Raw genomic sequence first — 22,155 nt, forward strand, 5'->3', positions numbered from 1 at the left:
AGCAGCTATGGAACAGGACAGTGTTCTTCCTATTAGGGGCCTGGGGTAGGAGCTCCCCCCGTCCCTCTCATTCTGGTGCAGCAGGGTGTTATTCAAGGCCTATACTGATCTTACGTTCTTGTTTATTGCAGTGGGTAATTGAGGACCAGTTAGGTTATTTCATCTCTAGTTAGCCTAGTTCTGGCTAACTAGGAAATGTGAGTTTTTGTAGAGACTTCTAGGGCTTTTCATGACTTGCTTAGCTTTTACTTAGTAGAAGAGTAGGGATTTTTGAATAACTGTGAGAGCGGTGAGAACAGTGGCCTCATTTGAAGTTCCTTGGGGATGGCAGATAAGTATGAATCCCACCAAGGGAGCCTTCACAGTAGAGCAAAAGATTGAGAATCACTGCTGTTTAAAGCTTGAATTTGATTCTGTAATTCTCAAACATAATTGAGAATGGCTTGTAAAGGGACTTAGGCTTAATCCTACTATTGGAAGTTGATGCTTACTTTGTTAGCCTGTATTTTTACAACTTCTGACTTGTGCCATTCTGTTGATAGTTGTGTGACAAAGTGATTATTTGGGGCTACATAAGTGCCAGCTTTGTGTTTTTACTTAATGTGTTTGAGAACAAAATAGTTTAAAATGATTTTGCCAAAGTATGCCTTCCCGTATTAAGATGAAATGTTCCTTATTGTGAGTTTTGAAGATTAGAAAAGCTTGCTTTAAGCCATTTTAGTTCTTGGGGTAACATTAGTCAGGGCACTACCTCTTTATCTCATTCAAACCAGCATTTCAAGTGTATTCCAAGGGCACGTGAAGAGATGTTGCTTAACAGAGGTTTTGTGCTCAGAAGAAATTGGTCATAGCCGAGGCACTTTCTTGCGGGCCCTCCCAGCCTTAGTTTGCTGATGGGCTGTGAGGCTTGGAGAGAGGGGCTTGCAGTTTGCACCATTCCCAAATACATGGGTCAGCAAGCTTTTTCTGTAAAGGGTCAGAGGACATAATTTCAGATTGCAGGCCACAAGGTCTCTGCTGCAGCTAACTCAGTGCTGCCATTTTGACGTGAAAGCAGCTCTGGACAATATGTAGATGGATGTGTGCAGCTGTGTGCCAGTAAAACTAGAAAAACTCTCATTACAAAAACCAGCAGCCAGGTGGTTTGGCCCTCAGGCTGCAGTTTGTGACCCTGATGTAATGTGGGACTGGTGCTCTGAGGATCCTCAGTTTCCTCATCTGTGAAAAAGAGAGGATGACCATCCCCATCTCCAAGGGTGATGGTGAAGGTGGAATGAGATGCTGTGTGAGAAGTGCCTGGTCTGGAGTGAGTGCTCAGTGCCTGGTGCCAGCACCGTCCTGACAGGGGAGAGTGGGTGCACCCTGGTAGCCACGTTTGCTGATGGTTCTGGAAACAGTAGTAGCCATGTATGCGTGTCCACACAGGCGCACAAGCAGGCAGATCTTTTTGTAGTGTAGCACATTCAGTATATAGCCAGGAGTTCTTTAATCAATACTATTTATTTTATTTTATTTTTAATTAATTAATTTTTTTGCGGTACGCGGGCCTCTCACTGTTGTGGCCTCTCCCATTGCGGAGTACAGGCTCCGAATGCGCAGGCTCAGCAGCCATGTCCCACGGGCCCAGCCGCTCCGCGGCATGTGGGATCTTCCCGGACTGGGGCACGAACCTGTGTCCCCTGCATCGGCAGGCGGACTCTCATCCACTGCGCCACCAGGGAAGCCCAATACTGTTGATTTTTGCCTCCATTTTCAATTGTATTTTTTGTAGGAACACGATGGCCATGAAATTTTTAAATTGCAGAAACTTAAGCACTATGGTATGTTCTGAAAATTCTTACTAATTTTTAAGTGTATTTCATGGACTGTGTAAGCAGCAAACAAATATGTAATTCTGTTTCTTTACTGTGTATATTACAGTTCAGTCTGAGGTATCCCTTATGCAGTAGCAGTGTACAAAGGATTCTGGTGATGCCTTCAAGTAGCTTAGAACTGTGTTGACAAAGATAAGACATAGAGGCAAAACTTGAGAAAAGAATATAAAATGCAGTCAAGTGCCCAAATGCATGAGTCAGACAGGGCAATTGAAGAAGACTTCATTATTCACCCAATGTTTACTGAATGCCCCATGTGCATAAGCCCAGGGCTGGGTGTCCAAGTGGAGGTGGCACCTGAGGCAGGGCCTTAGTGCTCCTGTTCTGTGGTGCCCGCTGGGCTTCTCTCACTGAGCCAGAACAAGGAGCCAGGCAGTTGGGGAAGTCTGCTGGGTTTCTGTGCCTTCTGTGTGCTGGGAAAAGCACTCTGGCTACTCAGAGAGTTTCGTCTCCGTGGGTGTGATCTCAGCCCATGGCTTGAATCTAGTCCTCTCAGGTTGTCCAAGATGGTCTCTTAGAAGCTCTCAGACTCCTGGCCATGCCCTCTGGTTTCCATTACGTGTGCCCAGTATTCCCTGAGCCCACTCTGAGGCCTTTCCTTAGTGGCGCGTCCCTTATCAGAAGACTGTCCCATGCCTGATGGGCTCCCCTGGCCTGCTGTGGCATCCACAGCTCTTGCATAAACTGGGGGAAGGGATGCCATACTTTCCCAATTCAGTCTAAGCTTAGCTTTCAGGATTGTCACATTGCAGCAAGTCATTGATGCAGGAAGTCAGCGCTTGCACCAGTGTCTGTTGGGGGCTTTTGCGTGTTCACCTTTCTGTGGGGGCTGTGATTTGCTGACAGTAGTGCCAGAAAAGAGCCATGTGCAAGGTTACCCAGCTCGAGCTTTGACTTGAAGAGACGTGAATCACAGATTGGGGTGGGAGGGTATCTTTAGGAAAGGCATGGAAGTAAGCAAAGGTGGCTTTTTTTTTTCCCCCAAGTTCTTAGACAATATGCAGAATGTTGCTGACTCTGAAAAATCTGCCTTCAGGGTGTTTTCTTGTTCTAAATTTGGGAAGTGAGGCTATTTTTGAGCTCTATGTCTAGAAGTCAAATTCCTTTCTTTTAAAACCTTACCCTTAGAAAGACCTTGGATATCATCCCGTGTAACGTTTTCCCCCATGTTTCATTTCCATTAATCAAAAGAATGTTTAGTTGAACCATCACTAAGAATAGTAAAATCTAATGCTGAAGAAATTTTCACTCGGTTAAACCCGACTTTCCTATTTCTAGATGTCCCCGTCTGCTGCTCTTTGAAGATCTCTTAATTTGCCAGTCTTTCTAATACACCTGTGTATATAGTAGGTGTTTCTTAATAGTTGTAGCTGTTTAACGGGATTATACAATTCTGTTGTAAAGCAAAATCTTTTTTTTTAGATTTATTTTAATTAATTTATTTATTTTTGGCTGCATTGGGTCACTGTTGCTGTGCACAGGCTTTCTCTAGTTGCGGTAAGCGGGGGCTACTCTTTGTTGCCGTGTGCAGGCTTCTCATTGTGGTAGCTTCTCCTGTTGTGCAGCATGGGCTCTAGACGCGTGGGCTTCAGTAGTTGTGGCTCGCAGGCTCAGTAGTTGTGGTGCCTGGGTTCAGTTGCTCCACGGCATGTGGGATCTTCCCGGACCAGGGCTCGAACCCATCCCCCCTGCATTGACAGGTGGATTCTTAACCACTGCGCCACCAGGGAAGTCCCGCAAAATATTTTTATATTTCAAAAGCTTCCCTTTGCACTGTCCCCAAATATTTTGAATTTTCCTTATAAAAACTGTACCGTCTATATGTGTTTTAATTTTGTACTTAGAATAACCAATGAAATAGCAAGAAAAATAAGCTACTGTTTCTTCTGATAGCCTGTAGAATGAGGCTTGAACAATATTTGAATAAAGTGGTTTTTGGTATTTGATAACAAACTGAATGGTAACACTCAGGAACTATAGAAATATATCAAATAATTGGGGTTTTCTTTGACAGTTATGGACTGTATGCGTTTGACCCAGTTCTTTTGGATTAAAATATTTTGAGTGTTTGTCACTTGATTAAAAGTAGAACCTTCTAACCATGACTCAGAGTTGAAGGAAATGTCAGAGCTTTTTATACTGGGATACAGGTAGTGAGGAAGGAGCCTGGCCTCCACTCAGTGGACACTGGATCTCAGCTTCCAGCTCATCAGCTCTGTGCCTTGGGCCATTGACTTTACATTAGAACTTCGTTGGGGAGAGTGAGTCTCATCTCTAAAAGGGATTTATTTTCCCCCCTAGAATTTTCCATTTCTTCTCACTTTGGTTAGCTTTGCATATTGGACTCCTGTGGTTCCTGGCATATAGCCGGTTGCAGCGGCTATTATTATTGTATCATTGTGGGAAAGTACTATACGTCACCTACCCTTGGGCTGGTGAGGATGGGACTGATGTAGGTGAGGGGTCTGACCCAGAACCAGATCCATGGACGTTTCTTGCTGAGTACACAGGAAGATGCTTCCCCTTCCTGTTCCACGTAGAGCACCAGGGCTGGTGCAGTCTCAGTACCAGCTTGCAAAGGAATGAATTAGAGGCTGAGATTCAGTAATCCCACAAAACGGGTAGGAGTTTGACACACTTTACTCAGTCTGTGTTTGAAGTTAAAAACTGTTCTTTATTGGAAAATTGAAGTCTAAACGGAACTGTTTTTCCCGTATTGTTTCAGAACAGGGACTTGATTTAGGTTAGGACTTAGTGAAAAAGGAAAAGTGAACATGGAGAAGCTATAAAAATGGTCTTTCTTTTTTAGCATACAGAGTTAGGGGAGAAAATGGCCTTTGAATCACTATCCAGTTTAGTCAGGTTAATTGGTTGAAAGAAAGAGCAGTGAAATTTAATTTCCTCTTTGATTCAGCTACCACTGACCTTGAAAGGAATGGATTCAGCTCCTCCCTGTATTGTGGGGATTTTCTCTTTCTACAGATTCTATAATAGGAAGTTGCTTCAGTTGGAGTTTACTGTTTTTCCAGTCTCCTAGATATTTTAGGTGTGGTGATTTATGGATTTTGCTAGTAAAAATCACCCCATGGCGGACAAAGAATTTTTGCCCCTAACATTAAATCTTATTTACATTTTATTTAATCAGTAATTTTTATTGAAAGCAACAAGGCATAAAGTATTGATAGATTTTTGTGTTATTTTGGTTGTGCCTTTACTACTCTGGGATTGGTTTTTGTTTGAAGAGCACAGCCTGCCCAAAGTTGAACTTCTCTTTTAAAGATCTCTGAGAAAATCATATTCAGTGATTTTTAGCTCACACTGGTGACTTTCTCAATCTTTGAAAGTTAAGGAAAAACGGGTTCCTTCTCAATGGTAAGAGTGAGTTTGGACATTTCCTTTGTTTGAAATGCTAGTGGTCTCCTGATACTAAGTCCAGCTGAACTTTCTGTGATGATGGCCATGTTCTAGATCCACACTCCCAGTACTGGATCCTCTAGGTTCTTGTGGCTAGTGAGTACTTGAACTGTTACTAATATGAGTCAGGAGCTACATTTTAAATTTTACTTAATTGTAATTAATGTAAATGTTAATAGCCACATGTTGCTATTGGCTGCTGTGTCGGACAGCACAGCCCTGAGTATATTTACTTACCTCATTTGTCTAGAGTGTTCTTTTAAGATATTTATGACCTAAAGGGCAAAGTCCCTTTAAAGGGACCAACTTGTAAAGATGGAAAGCATTTTCAAAAATAGTCATTGGTTTAGATATAGGATTTTTCAGTCATGTAGAAAATATTTGTTACACTGTGATGTCAGTCCTGGAGATCTAGTGGTGGGGACACAGCAGGTCCAGGGTCTGCCTTCGTGGGAGACAGCTATAGTCAGCTGTGACCGAGTACCTTGGAGAGGGGGTCCATGATTGGGGCATAGGACAGAGTCTTTTCTTAAGGGTCTTGGAAGGCCTTCTGGGGGAGGTGACTGAGACCTGAGGATGAACAGGAGTTGGGGTGAGGTGCTATTCCAGGCATAGGGAACAGCATAAACAGCAAGTGTGGAGGTCTGGAGGTGTACACTTTTGAGCGTGTAAACTTTTTGCAGAAAGTCAGTTTTGTTTTTGTTTTACATTCAACAGGCTACCATTTAGAGGCAGCGTGGTCTTGCCTCTTAGATGTGGACACTGCTGGTGTCCTGTGCTGAGAAGTTGGGTGGGCCTCAGCTCTAGTCTCAACTCTACCACTATTTATCTATTCTTTTATTCAGCAAATATTAAAACGCTTATATAATTCAAATTATTTATATGTGCTTATTATGTATGGGACACTCCTAGGCTGTGGTGATATCAGTGGGGGCCCTGTGTTCTTGGAACTCAGAGTGCAGTGGTGTGGGCAGGCAGTCCAGCAGCCCCACCAATGCCTGTCTGTTTGCGAACTGAAATCAGTGTTGTGATGGGAAGGAACCAGATGCTTCAGGCTGGGTGGTCAGGGAAACTTCTTTTTTTTTTTTTTTTTTTTTGCGGTACGCGGGCTTCTCACTGTCGTGGCCTCTCCCGTTGGAGAGCACAGGCTCCGGACGCGCAGGCTCAGTTGCCATGGCTCACGGGCCCAGCCGCTCCGCGGCACGTGGGATCTTCCCAGAACGGGGCACGAACCCGTGTCCCCTGCGTCGGCAAGCAGACTCCCAACCACTGCGCCACCAGGGAAGCCCAGGGAAACTTCTTAGAGGAAGGGCACTGGAGCTCATTGTAGGACATACTAACGGGGGAGTCAGGCTGGGTGTCTTAAGGCAAGGTAAAGTCATGGAGAGCCTGCAGTGTCTGACCAGGGAGTCCAGACCATCCTTTTAGAGCTTAAAAAACAATACAAAATTTTAGAAGCCTATCACATCCAGGGTAATTGGAGGAAGTGACTGTGATTTGTTCTCCAGAGGCTATATCATCTTTTTCCAAGGTATAGTTTTCCATCTAAGTTCATACCTGCAGGGAGAGTTGACAACTGCTTTCTCTCTTCCCAAACCCTATTTGTGGGAGGAAAAAGACCCCACAAAAAACAGCTTAAGAATCAGAACTACAGTTGACCCTTGAACAACGTGGGGGTTAGGGGCGCCAACCCTCCCTTCAGTCAAAAATCCACATATAACTTGCCCTCTGTATACCGGTTTCTCCATATTCGTGGGACCTCCCTATTTACTATTGAAAAAAAAAATCTGTGTATAAGTGGACCTGTGCAGTTCAAACCCTTGTTCAAGGGTCAGCTGTAGTGTTCTTATTTAAGATATTAGGAAATGTTTGTACCAACAAGTGATTCTTCTTTAAAAAGTTTTTTTTTTTTTTAATTCTTTTGACTGGGTGACGTGTTCATAGGGTCCCAAAAAGTACAAAAGACTTTAGTGAAAAGCCTTCCTTTCCTGTTTACGGAGTCACCCAATTCCCCTCCCCACAGGCAACTAGTGTTTCTTGTATATCATGCTATATACATATGCTGTGTATGTAAGCACAGGCCGTCTCTTTTTACTCCTTCTTCCCAAAGTGACATGTTATATATATTGTTCCACTATAGGTGCATTTCAGACTGATAAATATCTGAGAGCTGTAGGAAGTATTAATATTTGAAGAGCAGGCTTCATTCTAAAAATCCTTTTTTTTTTTAAAATGGTAAAATGTTTTGGTGCTGTACTTAAATAAAACAGAATGATTTTTGTGTTTTTTCTACATTTTGTGAATAGGAAGAATTGAAGTTCTAAAAAGTAATTTCATCTTGAAGAGTATTAGAGGTTTTGTTACTGTCATCATGTTGCACATCATTGGACCATGGTTCATACCAAAGTTCTGTTTATGGTTTCCCAGCTTCTGGAAAAGATTCTTTAAACCTGTGGTTTTTATTAACCACGTTATTAGTTGACATACAAATGTCTGTAGCTTAACAACCTACTTGTATGCCAAGTACAATAGATAAGATAAAAATCAATCTCTTGCTTGGTAGGACTTCTAAAAATATTCATGTTAATTCCAGACCTTTTTATTAATTTAGTTAATCTAGATATTGCAGAACACTAAAGGTGACCCAGAAGTCCTTCAGAAGAGGAGTAGCTGAGTCCTTTGCCATTGTAAATCTGGGGAGGGAGAGTGATGGGTATTTAAGATGGAAGATAAGTTTGAGAATTGTTAAATAAAAAGTCAGGATGGAGAACAGAAATGATAATTAGATCCTTTTTAGAGGTAAAAAGATATATACTGGGCTTCCCTGGTGGTGCAGTGGTTGACAGTCCGCCTGCCGATGCAGGGGACACAGCTTTGTGCCCGGTCCGGGAAGATCCCACATGCCGCAGAGCGGCTGGGCCCATGAGCCATGGCCGCTGAGCCTGCGCGTCCAGAGCCTGTGCTCCGCAATGAGAAAGGCCACAACAGTGAGAGGCCCGCGTACAGCAAAAAAAAAAAAAAAAAGATATATACTAATGTGTCCATAGGGTATTTTCAGAAGGAAATCTCTGAAAATTGTTTTCCTTGGGAGTGGGGGGCTGGGGGCTCTCCACTTTCACTTTATAGTCTTCCAAATGCTTTTTTAAAAAACATAAATATATTATTTTTAAAACAAAAAACTGGGCTTCCCTGACGGCGCAGTGGTTGAGAGTCTGCCTGCCAATGCAGGGGACATGGATTTGAGCCCTGGTCTGGGAGGATCCCACATGCCGTGGAGCAGCTGGGCCTGTGTGCCACAACTGCTGAGTCCACGTTCCACAACTAGTGAGCCTGTGCACCACAACTGCTGAGGCCCGCACACCTGGAGCCTGTGCTCCGCAACAAGAGAGGCCACCGCAGTGAGGGGCCCACACTCCGCAATGAAAAGTGTCCCCCACTTGCCACAACTAGGGAAGGCCCGAGCGCAGCAATGAAGACCCAATGCAGCCAAAAATAAATTAAATAAATAAATTTATAAATAAATAATAAATTTAAAAATTAAAAGAAAAACTAGTTTAAAAGTAAGTCAGGGGCCTCCCTGGTGGCGCAGTGGTTGAGAGTCCGCCTGCCGATGCAGGGGATACGGGTTCGTGCCCCGGTCTGGGAGGATCCCACATGCCGCGTAGCGGCTGGGCCTGTGAGCCGTGGCCGCTGAGCTTGCGCGTCCGGCAACGGGAGAGGCCACGACAGTGAGAGGCCCACATATTGCAAAAAAAAAAAAAAAAAGTAAGTCAGATCCAAAGCAAAACATCTTTACTATTTGTGGTTAGAGGAATCTGTTAAATGGTGAGAACTGGAGTTTTGGTTAATTCCTATTGCAAAACCTTTAGACCTCTAGCAAGAATGATTTGAACAAAGTGTAAATTAACTTAGAGGTGTTGTCCAAAGATGGGAAAATATGATTGTGTGTTAGTGTGGTGTCCAATCATCACTTCCTTTGTCACAAGCTCTGATTTTTAACCATCTTTTTTTTTGGAAACATATTTATTGGAGTATAATTGCTTTACAATGTTGTGTTAGTTTCTGCTGTATAACAAAGTGAATCAGCTATATGTATACATATATCACCTTATCCCCTCCCTCTTGCACCTCCCTCACCTCCTCGCTATCCCGCACCTCTGTGTGGTCACAGAGCACCAAGCTGATCTCTCTGTGCTATGCGGCTGCTTCCCACTAGCTAGCTATTTACATTTGGTAGTGTATATATGTCAATGCTACTCTCTCACTTCGTCCCAGCTTACCCTTCCCCCTCCCTGTGTCCTCAAGTCCATTCTTTACATCTGCTTCTTTAATTCCTGTCCTGCCCCTAGGTTCATCAGAACCATTTTTGTTTTAGATTCCATATATATGTGTTAGCATATGGTATTTGTTTTCTCTTTCTGACTTACTTCACTCTGTATGACAGACTCTAGGTCCATCCACCTCACTACAAATAACTCAATTTCGTTTCTTTTTATGGCTGAGTAATATTCCATTGTATTCCATACAGTATTCCATTGTATATATGTGCCACATCTTCTTTATCCATTCATCTGTTGATGGACATTTAGGTGGGTTCCATGTCCTAGCTATTGTTAATAGTGCCGCAGTGAACTTTGTGGTACATGTCTCTCTTTTTTTTTTTTTTTTTTTTTTTTTGCCGTATGTGGGCCTCTCACTGCTGCGGCCTCTCCCATTGTGGAGCACAGGCTCCGGACGAGCAGGCTCAACGGCCATGGCTCACGGGCCCAGCCGCTCCACGGCATGTGGGATCCTCCCAGACCGGGGCACGAACCCGTATCCCCTGCATCGGCAGGCGGACTCTCAACCACTGCGCCACCAGGGAAGCCCCCATGTCTCTTTTTGAATTATGGTTTTCTCAGGGTATATGCCCAGTAGTAGGTAACAGAATCCTTTTATTAGAGGTTTCTTCATTGGTGTGCTGGAAGCTACAAGACCTGACAGCCAACTAATGTTTTTTCAAGTACATTGAAATAATGTCAGCTTTCCTGACGCAAGCAATGTGTACCTTACTACTGCGTTGGGTACAAAATATGATATGTAGATTGTCACATTTCTTTAGGAAAAAAGTATTATTTTTGTAAAATCCTTCTTTAAAGTGCTTTTTATTTTCCTGCCTTTTAAGCTCATTTGAATACTAAAAATATTTTAAACTAGTATTGAACCCATTTCAGATTTCATCCTCAAAGGTAAACACTCCAACTGGAACCCGGAGCATCTGGAAGCATTCCAGGTATTATCACCTAAGCTGAAGCTAATCACCTGGGCCTGGACACCCCAGGGGCTGCCTTTTAAAAATCAGTTTCTTTAATTACTTAAACAGGAAGTCCACTCACATGGTTCAAAAATCAGAGGACACAAAGCTGTAGAGTGAGAGCCCCCCTCCTTCCCTGTGCTCTCCTCCACGGTTTATCTCTCCAAGCAGACAGCCTATTCTTAGCTCCCTTGCCCCCTTCCTGCCTTCTTCTTACTGGAGGCAGCATACTGTCCACGTGGTTACATACCTGTACACAGCAGCACATGGAGAGCTTCCTTATTATCTCTTTCTGTAGTTGCTAGTTTTTTTTTTTTTTTAATGTCAGAAATTGGGAGTAAGTAAGTATTTATTTATTTATTTGTTTGTTTATTTTTGGCTGTGTTGGGCCTTCGTTTCTGTGCGAGGACTTTCTCCAGTTGCGGCAAGCAGGCAACTCTTCATCGCGGTGCACGGGCCTCTCACTACCGCGGCCTCTCCCATTGCGGAGCACAGGCTCCAGACGCGCAGGCTCAACATTTGTGGCCCACGGGCCTAGCCGCTCCGCGGCATGTGGGATCCTCCCAGACCAGAGCCCGAACCCGTGTCCCCTGCATTGGCAGGTGGACTCTCAACCACTGCGCCACCAGGGAAGCCCTGTAGTTGCTAGTTTTGTTATGTGAGATGTGCCATGATTGATTTAATCTTTCCAATCTTGACCCCTCACAAACAGTGCTTTAATGAATAGCTCTGCACAGTTATGTGTATATCTATAGAACAGATTCCTAAAAATGGAATTAGTGATTAAAAGGAATATGCATTTGTAATTTTGATCATATCATCAAACTGTCCTCCAGGAGCTTGTGTGTTGGTGGATCCTTAAAGCTTTAAAAGCAGCACACTTAAACCCAGCATAGACATCACTGGATATTTTGTATGTTAGTTATTAATATAGTTGATAAATACTCAAGTTATTCTTCAGCTTGTGATTCTCTGTCATTTTGTACCTCTCAGTTGCTTGTGATTTATCTGTAATCTAATGGCATACTTTTTTTTTTCCTTTAAGACTTAATTTTCTTAGAGCACTTTCAGGTTCACAGCAAAACTGAAGGGAAGGTACAGAGATTTCCCATCTATACTTCTTGCCCCCACACATGCACAGCCTCCCCATTATCAGCATCCTCCACCAGAGTGGTACATTTGATACGGTTGATAAACCTACATTGATGCATCGGATTATCCCGAGTGCATAGTTTACCTTAGGGTTCCCTCTTGGTTTGGTACATTCTGTGTGTTTGGACAAATGTACAATGGCATTTATCCATCTTTATAATATCACACAGTATATTTTCACTGCCCTAAAAATCCCCTGTATTCCTCCTGTATCTCCCCCAGCTCCCTGCCCCCCCCAAAAAAAGCAGACTCCTGGCAATCGTTGATTATTTTTACTGTCTCCATAGTTTTGCCTTTTCCAGAATGTCATATAATTGAAATCATGTAGTAGTTAGTCTTTTCAGATTGCCTTCTTTCACGTAGTAACGTGTATTTCAGGTTCCTCCATGTCTTTTCATGGCCTGATACTCATTTCTTTCCAGTGCTGAATAATATTCCATTGTCTGGATGTTGGTGTACTTTCTGGACTTCATGCATTCATTTTCTCTTGTGGGCTTTCTGATAGCCCACACACTTCCATATGTTGTACGCTGACACCTCTGTGTCCAGAAGAAGGTCTTACCCCTTCTTCCTGACTTGGTGTTGCTGCCTGCCAGCTACAGCTCCCAGCATTTGGGCCAGGGGACCTGGTCTCTGGCTGTCTGCTTGCCTGTACTTACATTGTGGCCAGGTAGTCTGAGGTGGCCCAGCACCTGGGGTTAGGGTGCAGAGGTTGAATCCTAGCTCAGCCCCCACATTCCTCCTTCTCTAGGACTTTTAATTGGGTTGCAGGGTGGCTAGGCAGCGCCTCCCCTTGGTCCTAGTGCCCTCAGCCATGATGGTGGAGAACAGTGAGCCCCTTTCTACTCCAAACCACCTGGTTGCGTTTCGGGGCTTCTGGGTGGTTAATGGTTGGTTTAGTGGTGGTTGCTGCTGTGACAGTACCTTCTTTCCCACTTTTGTCCCAGGAAGGCTTTTCTCCTCCCTTCAGGGCTGAGGGAGGCAGCACACAAACCACACTTAGGAAACTTTAAATTGTCCTAGCTGTCTGAGAATGGCATCTCCTGGGAACCTCTAAGTGAGTCAGATGAGGATAGGAGGCTGGCTGCAATTCCAGGTCTCTCCTGATTTAGGATCCAGTGTGACAGAGAACTTCCACTCAGGGCTGTCTTATAATCCTTTTATTCAAGTTTCAAGTGAGCCCAGTCCGCCGTGCACAGAACGAAGGCCTGAGAGCCGGCACTTGCTCCCACTGAGGAAGGCCTGGGAGGAGGTGGGTTGCCCAGCCAGCCCCACTTTGACTCTTAAGAAGCAGATAGTGATCTTGAGGAAGGACATATTTTTTTGTTCAGTGTAAAATCACTGTTCAGAATAAAGTAAAACCCCATTCTGTACTAATTTATGTATCTACATAAAAGAAGCCTTAATCACAGAAGGTTTTAGAAAGAATTTGCTTTTGTTTCCTAATGATTGTTGTAAAAAAAAAAAAAGATGTCTTTTAGGAACTTGATTAAATGCCTAGATAAAGTTTATTTGTAATGGCATAAATGCCAATAAAACAGTGCCTTTTCTTTTCCTTTAAAAAAAATTTAATTCTTCATTGTTGGAGAGTTGTTCGATTATTTATTTGCATAGTCTCCAAGAATTTTCAAAGCAAAGTAAGCTTTAATTCTAGTAGAATCGTCAGATTATTAGGGCTTTACCTTACAGAAAAGATGATTGTTGGCACGAACCCTGTACCAGGCATAGGGTGCCAGTCCTTGATGTGTGTGTATCGTTCAGTCCTCGTAGCAACTTCGGAAGATGGGACAGTGATAGTGATAATAATGACTAATACTTATTGAGCCCTTACTGCATGACAGGCTTAAGTGCTGTATACACATTGTGTGATTTAATTCCTTCATCAGTGATCCTAGAGGCATGTACTATTTTCATTTCCAGTTTAGATCTGAGGAAGCACACATAGGAGGGAGGAGTGAGTGACAGAGATGGACCTGAATTAAGCTCTGGCAGGGTAATTTTCTCACTACCCCAGACTGTTCTTCCTGTGTTGTCAGTGTCTAATTACTAGTATATTAATAAATGCACTGAAGAGACCTAGAATGGTCTCCAGGTCATCTAAGAGTTATAACCCTGTGAAAATGTCTACCATTCTATGGATTCCTCATCTTTAGATGTGAGCTTTTTCAGGATGCATTACCCTTTTTGGGTCAAGTTTTTTTGTATACAGTTTTGACTCAGGAATTAAAAATTCTTCTTGTAAAATTTTCCAGGGTTGATAAGTAAAAGTGCTCAGCTTTTGAAAGATTTAAGAGAAGCATTTAGGTAGTCATGGTTATAGTACAAGTAATGCCAAAGAAAATGTAGAGAAATTCTGAAAAAACTTTAAAGAAAGCAGACCTTTTTCACAGGGAATAAGGACTGCAGATAGAAATAGGGGTGAGTGGGGAAGAGAAGATATCTGTGGGAAGGGAGTTTCATGCTCAGAAGTAGAGAAACATGAACACAAAACAGCATCAAAACTCTTATGGAGTTTATTTCTAACACTACCATCTCTCGTTCTCCATCGTGCCATTTAATCCTTGCATCAGCCATAGGATAGAGGGTCATTGATGCTGAGGTGTAGCCAGAGAGTGAAATAGACTTGGCTGGTTTTCTGGAAGATAGAGGCAGCAGGAAAGAGGTGTAAAGAGAAGGATGAGTAGAACAATGTAATATTTCAAGAAAATTCATTGTTGAATTTTGTTCTTTGTTTCTATTTTAGGAAACTAGTAATAGATGCTAAGATTACTACTTGATATCTTTGGCTAGACAAGTAACTTGTTAAAAATGATATTGTGTATCATCTGTAACTGGCACTCTTCTCTGTAATTCATTCTCTCATTCAGCATGCAGATGTTTGTTGAGGGCTTTCTATATGCTAAGCATTGTATGGCAGGTGCTGGGTAGACAGGATCCCTGCTTTCGAGGTACTTACAGCCTCATGAGTTGTAACAAGAAGTTGATCATATGATTTTAAGACTCATTCATTATGTCTGTAGAGTGTGGAAAGTTCATACTTCTGGCCAATATCAGGTGTGATAAACTGGTTTGTACATATTTTGGGAGAAAAATCAGTTCTGCCAATACAGAGAATTTGGGCTCCAAATGCAATTCAAAAGAGAAAATAAGGTATTATGACAGAAAGAGGAGAATTTAGAAAACCTGAGGGAAGATGTGTTTTCTAGATGGTTTGTTTAGCTGTTGCATTTGAAAAAAGTCTTTCAAACAAAACTGTTTTCAGATGTTATTGGCTGGACAGATTGAGTCAGTCACTTGCCTGGTATTTGATTTTGTAAAATGAAAAGCTTTTTTCAGCCTACTTGATAGTAGTTCATTCCTTGTTTAAGGTGAAATGCTGACTTCTGATCGTGATGCATAAGAATGGGTCTTGCAGCATGTCTGTCAGTGTGTGGTGTGACCATCCCCTGGACCAAGGTCTCTGCGTGTGGTCTAGGAGGGAAAGGTCCCTCGTGGTCGCACGTGATGAAGACCTTCCGTTCCTGAGGCGGGCCAAGTTTGGTTGACTTTCTCCTTCGTAAGCTGCTGCTGTGGGCACCCCATCCTTGCCTCGGTGTGATAGAGACTGGGGAGCTCGTAGCTTCTTTTCTCAGGTCAGCTTAATTGAAAGGGGCTCTCAGGCAGGTCTCTGAGACCTGGCAGAGACCGGGGGAGGGAAGAGGTTCAGCTCCGCCCCCCCCAAGTGCCTTCAAACCAAGAAGAGGCATTTGTGGTTCCTTAGGGAGCTGGTGACTGGAGGGTGACTCCCCCAAATGTGTATGTTCTATCTCAAGTTCCTGGATGCAACCAGGAAGCCCCCGAAGAGAGAGAGTTCCTGTTCCCAGCGGTGGCAGTGTGACAGGCTGTCTGCTGTTCACTGTGTGACAGAGCTCGTCTTCTGCTAAGGGTGAACCCCTGGAAAGTGGGGTGTCCTCGAATCTCGTTCAGCCTCAGCTTTGCTCTCTCCTTGGTCTGTCCCCCGGTGACTTGGTGGAAAGAAAGGAATTTACCTGGGATTGGAAGTGGTAGCGCTCTATCTTGAATTTTAGGAACTTCCGATGATTCAGATTGGTATTACCCAACCTGTGTGTTGGGACACTTGGTGTGTAGAAAGCACAGCTGTGTTATGTTGCAACAGCCTGGCTTTCCTGCTTCGCTCTCTTTTATCAATGTTTTGTTTTAAACTAGAGAACAGGAGAAAGTAATGGTGAGAAAAGGGTGATGGTGTGGGTATGGATGTGCCTTCCTCAAGCCCTACACAACCGCTTTGTCTGTTAAAAAAGCCGTACGTCATATATGTGGTTGTAGACTGGTTCATACGTGTTTGGACAGCACAGGTGAGGACATAGCAGAATTTGTCAACCCTTTCTGAGCCCAAACAGCTGTGAGATGTGCTTGGACTGAAGCAGGATGAGAAAAAGTAGTTAAGGTGGACAAATTGTGGCAGACCAATAAAAACCAAAACCAAAAGTGAGCACAAGCAGACATAATGCCTGCTACAGCCGTAAAAGGTGCATGTGCATTTGGACTAGAACAAGACTAAACCATTAAAGAAAACGAGTCAATTTGAGAATGGCAGCACACTGGGTGAATTTTTAAAGGTAAGAAAGTTTTTGTGCAGGATAGAATAAAATAACCAGTATCTGTGGCACAGAGCACTCCTTTCCTGCTTTCATCGTGTAGCCCTGGGGTACCATTGTCCCTGTTTTACAGTTGAGGGAATTAAGGCACAGAGATTAAGCAGTTTGCCCAAAGACACAGGGCTAATTGATTCAGACAGGATTTGAACTCCTGTGTTCCACTTGCAAGTGTTGTTTTTGCATTTCCATTTCCAATTCCAATTCCTACACTGGACTAGAGACCATGTTCTTCTGCATTTACCTGCTCTTGTCCTGGCCTGTCTGCCCTCTCCTAGGAAAAGTGCTTTGGCACTCTTGGAAGAGTCAGTCAGGGGAGCGTCAGCAGGTTGTTCCAAGCTTTACGTGTACAATATTAGTAGCCCAGTCCCTTCTTCTGGTTTATAGTGCTTGACATCTAATTTCCTCCCCAGCAGATAGGGAGGAAACATGATCTCTATCATAACAGCTTCCATTTTCTAGTTTAAATGAGTTTCATTTTCACGTTCATAGATTAAGAAGCATTACATTAAACACACACATACATTGATTTCTTTTTTTTTAATTAATTTATTTTTGGCTGCATTGGGTCTTTGTTGCTGCGCATGGGCTTTTCTCTAGTTGTAGTGAGCGGGGACTACTCTTCGTTGTGGTGTGCGGGCTTCTCGTTGTGGTGGCTTTTCTTGTTGCAGAGCACAGACTCTAGGCACGTGGGCTTCAGTAGTTGTGGCACGTGGGCTCTAGAGTGCAGGCTCAGTAGTTGTGACGCACAGGCTCAGTTGATCCATGGCATGTGGAATCTTCCCAGACCAGGGCTCGAATGCGCGTCCTCTGCATTGGCAGGCGGATTCTTAACCGCTGCGCCACCAGGGAAGTCACTGATTTCTTTTTTTTTTATGAGATTACTGAGTAAAAATGTGTGCACATGTGGACAGAACCTGGAAGGCAACAAACAAATGTTAGTTATGTTGGAGTGTTGTTTTCATTTGTTCTTACTTTATTTCATGTGGTCTTTGTGTCTGGAGACCTTAGGGAATCTCCAGGTTCAGGACAATACAATAGCATAAAAGCTGTGGAATGGAACCCACAAAGCCACCTGGAAACACAGGAGCTGGGTTGTCGCTAGCAGCGCGCCCTGGTCAGTAGTTCTCTCAGAGGTGTCTGCTGTATCCAGGAGGCGAGTCCTGTTGTCTCTTCATAGTTGAGTGTCCTGTAATCGTGAGGAAGCAACCCCAAATTGAGGGGCATTCTACAAAACAACTGACCTACCTTCCTCAGAAATCTCAGAGTTATGAAAGACAAAGTGTGAGGAACCTTTCTAGAGTAAAGGAGAAGACAAAGACATGACAACTAAGTGCGCTGGGATCCAGAATCAGATTTTGGATCAGGAAAAATAAGTGTGATAAAGGGCATTTTGGGAAACAACTGGCCAGATATGAGTAAGGGCAATCAGTATATTAAGTGTTGTATCAAGGTTAAATTTCCTGAATTTTATAAATGTACTGTGCTGTGTAAAGGGTGTTCTTAGGAGGCACAAAGTAAAGTACTTGGGAGGAAGGGCTCATGGTGTCTGCAGCTACTCTCACAGGTTCTACAAAACAGAGTATGTGTATATCCACTTGCAAGGAGTAACTAGTCCCTTACAGTCAGGCAGGAAGGAATGAGTATGTGATCGAGGTGGTTTATGAGGCATGTAGGTACAGAGAACTCAGGAGGCTGAAAAGGAACTGGTCAGTTCTCAAGGGGCAGCCTACAGAAAGTCTTCATAGTCACTGTTTAATCTGAGGGAGGGCTGGACATGGGGTTTTCTAGACTGAGAGAGAGTGCACCCAGAAGAAAGATTGCTAATACGTGTGCTGGCTCACGGTATTGTGGCTGGAAGGTAGGAGGTGCATCAGGAGGTGCCTGGGAAAGAAGGGCTGGAAAGTGGGCAGGGGCCACCTACTGATGTGCCCTGTGAAGGAGTTTGAACTTCACAGACATGATGGAGATAAGATGCCTTCAGCTGCAGGTTACCTTTAAACTCCAACTAGAATGGCTTAAATGGCTTAAATGATAGGAAATGTATTTTCTCTCGTTACGAGAAGTCTGAAGGTGGGGAGGCTTCCAGAGTTGGATAATTTAGCCTAGAGATGGCTTCATGAACCCAGGTGCTTGTATTTTTTCTGCAGCCCTCCTTAGTGTTTGTTTTTGTTTTTGTTTTTTGTTGTGGTACGTGGGCCTCTCACTGTTGTGGCCTCTCCCGTTGCGGAGCACGCGCCGGCTCCGGACGCGCAGGCTCAGCGGCCATGGCTCACGGGCCCAGCCGCTCCGCGGGATGTGGGATCTTCCCGGACCGGGGCACGAACCGGTGTCCCCTGCATTGGCAGGTGGACTCTCAACCACTGCGCCACGAGGGAAGCTCCACCCTTAGTGTTTCAACAGTGTCTCCTCTCCTGGTTGAAGAGGGTTGCCACAGTCCCATGATGAAATCCAGTGAGGAAAAGAGAGATCTTTTTCTGAGCATCCCTTACCAGTAGGAAGGAAAACCTTTTCCAGAACTGTCTTGGCTGACTTGCCTTCAGTTCCCTTAGCTGGGATTGTGTCACCTGGAAGGGGAAGGTGATTGTGGCGGTTCTTGCTCCTTGCCTGAGAAGGTGTTGCCCTTCCTAAAAGGAACATCCTGGCCAGCCAGCCGAGGAGGTTGTTGGGGGAAGCAGTCAGAAGGGTTTGCGCCATGGAGAAAAAGATTTTCAGTTTTCTAAAAGTGGGTGGTGGGAGGGGGAGTGGCTTTAAAAATTTTTTTTAAAAGCCACATGGACACATCACCCCACCATTTTACCATTACGACTCTATTTTTGGCATATTACTTTCCAGCTACTGCCTACACGCACGTACTTTAGTTCTAATCTTACTCTGTGTGCTATTTTGCGTACAATTTCCATTTACATGTTTTTACATAACATACATTTTCCTGTATTTGTACAGTCTTCATAATTATTTTAATAGATGTATAGTGTTTTATAGTATTATACAGCAATTTATCAAACCTCTGTTACTGGATAACAGTAATAATAATAGCTAATACTTTCTGAACACTTAGCATCCACAGGCACAGTTTAAGTGCTTTACATTTATTAATTCATTTAGTCCTCACAACAACCCTATGAGGTGTAGTAGCCATTATCACTCCCAGTTTCTAGATAGGGAAACTGAGGCACAGAAACTCTAACTTAACCAAGGTCACACAGCTAGTAAGTGGGGAGCAAGAAGCAGAGCTGGCATTCAGATGGTGGCAGTGTGGCTCTAGAGTTGTAATAACCACTAAGTTAAACTACCTCTGGGTGTTGTTTGCATTTGTTTTGATGTTACAGGTAATTCTATGATGAATGTATTTGTACATATCTTGTCCTTTGTACTTGCATGTATAGCCAGGTTGTGGGTTGGACAGTGAATGGTCAGTGAGGAACTAGAGATGACATATATCGGCCACATTAGAGAAGTGTTACTTTGAGAGGGACTGGGAAAAAGGAGTTGCTTTCATTTTCATGCTTGATTACTAGGAAGGATGGTCTATTTTGTTTACTGTTTTTTATCTTCCTTTGTGATATTTACCTGCTATATCCGTTGTGCATTTATTCTTGGGATTCAGTGTGCTTAGAATCTTTCTGTAAAATTGACCCTTAACCCTTTCTGTATAATTCAAGTATTTTTTAAGCTCCTATTTTCTTTTACTTTCAGTTATTTTTAGTTTCTGTATATGTCTTTATTTTCATTTCCTGTAGCTTCAGCACTTTGAGAAATCTCATTTTCTGTTAAGGTTGGGGTTTTTTGATAATTTACCTTTTAAATATGTAATCACTTAAGGCTAGGCTTTAATTTCCTCAAATTACTATTCGTCTTACCTGATGCCCAATTACTATTTTATGCACATACGTTCTTATAAAGCATTTTAACATCATAATTCAGTGAACTAGTTAAATTTCCATTGTTTTCCTTTAATTTGTATATCTGCATTTGCCATATACTACACTATTATTGTTTAGAATATATGATAAAATCTATCATTTTAGATAGCCTTCCTCTTATCTCTGTTTAACTTTCCCTTCTTCAGAATTTGAAAAATATTCTTCCTGTTTTATTTTCCCAAATGAACTTTCAGATCATTTTGACGTTACTGTTAAGACGTGCTAGTGTTCCGTGTTAAACACCCCTTTAGGTTAAGATCATAGTAACATATGACAGTTGGAGAGCTATTACGCTTGCTTAGTTTCTCATTTCCGTTTCTGTTTAATTTCTAGATTTTGGATCATTGTTTGACTTGGAAAATGATCTTCCCGATGAGCTGATCCCCAATGGAGGAGAATTAGGCCTTTTAAACAGTGGGAACCTTGTTCCAGATGCTGCTTCCAAACATAAACAACTGTCAGAGCTTCTGCGAGGAGGCAGCAGCTCTAGTATCAACCCAGGAATAGGAAATGTGAGCTCCAGCAGCCCCGTGCAACAAGGCCTCGGAGGCCAGGCCCAGGGGCAGCCGAACAGTGCGAACATGGCCAGTCTGGGTGCCATGGGCAAGAGCCCTCTGAACCAGGGAGATTCTTCAGCCCCCAGCCTTCCCAAACAGGCAGCCAGCACCTCTGGGCCCACTCCCGCTGCTTCCCAAGCACTGAATCCTCAAGCACAAAAGCAAGTGGGGCTGGTGACCAGCAGCCCTGCCACATCACAGACAGGACCTGGTATCTGCATGAATGCTAATTTTAACCAGACCCACCCAGGCCTCCTCAATAGTAACTCTGGCCATAGTTTAATGAACCCGGCTCAGCAAGGGCAGGCGCAAGTCATGAATGGATCTCTTGGGGCTGCTGGCAGAGGAAGGGGAGCTGGAATGCCATACGCTACTCCGGCCATGCAGGGGGCTGCGAGCAGCGTGCTGGCTGAGACGTTAACTCAAGTTTCACCGCAAATGGCCGGTCATACAGGACTGAACACAGCGCAAGCCGGAGGCATGAGCAAGGTAAGTGAGCTTCAGTGCTTTGAATTCTTCCTATTAACCAGGGTCACATTCCTGTCCTCCTTTAGGCTTTCCTCCTGCCCCTCCCACATGGAAGAGACAGATTTGGTATTTAGTGCCCTTCTTTCCAGGATACAGATCTCTGCCCCATGCCTTTAAAGTGGGAATTGTTGAAGAAGCCAGCGATAGGCTAGCTTGCATGTCAGACAGTTGAAACTTAGGGAATGAGTTTGGACTGATAACCAGTTTTCAGCCTCTGAGGAGAATGTGTGGAAATAGAACCACATGGTTGAAAGAGGCAGCTTCTGCTGGGAATCAGCTTTTTGTTGCAGCAGTGAATCCGGTAAAGGCTCTTTACCTTCACTTCACGCAGCCGAACAAGTCGTTACTCTTCATGCCCTTCCCTTTTTACAACCAACTGGTGAAGTGTCTTTTGTCAGTCTCCGTTTTACCAATAAAGAAGCTAGGTTCCAAGCTGGTCAGCTACCTGCCGTGGTTAGCAGGGAAGAGATAACATGGCAGAGCCAGGGGGCAGCATGGGGCCTCGGGTCCCAGAGGAAACTCAGGTTTTCAAAGTGGGGTCCCCGAACCAGCAGCATCAGCATCACCTGGGAGCTTGTTAGAAGTGCAAAGCTACCGACTCCAGATGGTGTGACGCCTGTGCAGGGTTGAGAGCTCTGCTCCAGGGAAAGGCCTTGCAACTGGTGTGTAGTGTAGGAACTGAATGTGGAGAACAGGGAAGGCAGATGCCAGGGTAGATAGGAGACCACTGGGAAAGCGAGAGCTGCCAAGGGAAAG

General features: G+C 43.8%; 1 protein-coding gene across 2 annotated transcripts in view; it reads left to right on the forward strand.

Annotated features, from left to right (window-relative positions):
- Positions 1-22,155, forward strand: part of CREBBP (CREB binding lysine acetyltransferase) — a 137,221-nt gene that overhangs the window by 4,323 nt on the left and 110,743 nt on the right. For both annotated transcript variants that reach the window (XM_007453481.1, XM_007453482.1), the window contains exon 2: positions 20,648-21,360. In XM_007453481.1, coding sequence (XP_007453543.1) covers positions 20,648-21,360 — 713 coding nt within the window. The remainder of the gene's footprint in view (positions 1-20,647; positions 21,361-22,155) is intronic.

Source organism: Lipotes vexillifer, unplaced genomic scaffold (genome assembly GCF_000442215.2).
Source record: "Lipotes vexillifer unplaced genomic scaffold, Lipotes_vexillifer_v1.1 scaffold914, whole genome shotgun sequence".
Lineage (NCBI taxonomy): Eukaryota > Metazoa > Chordata > Mammalia > Artiodactyla > Lipotidae > Lipotes > Lipotes vexillifer.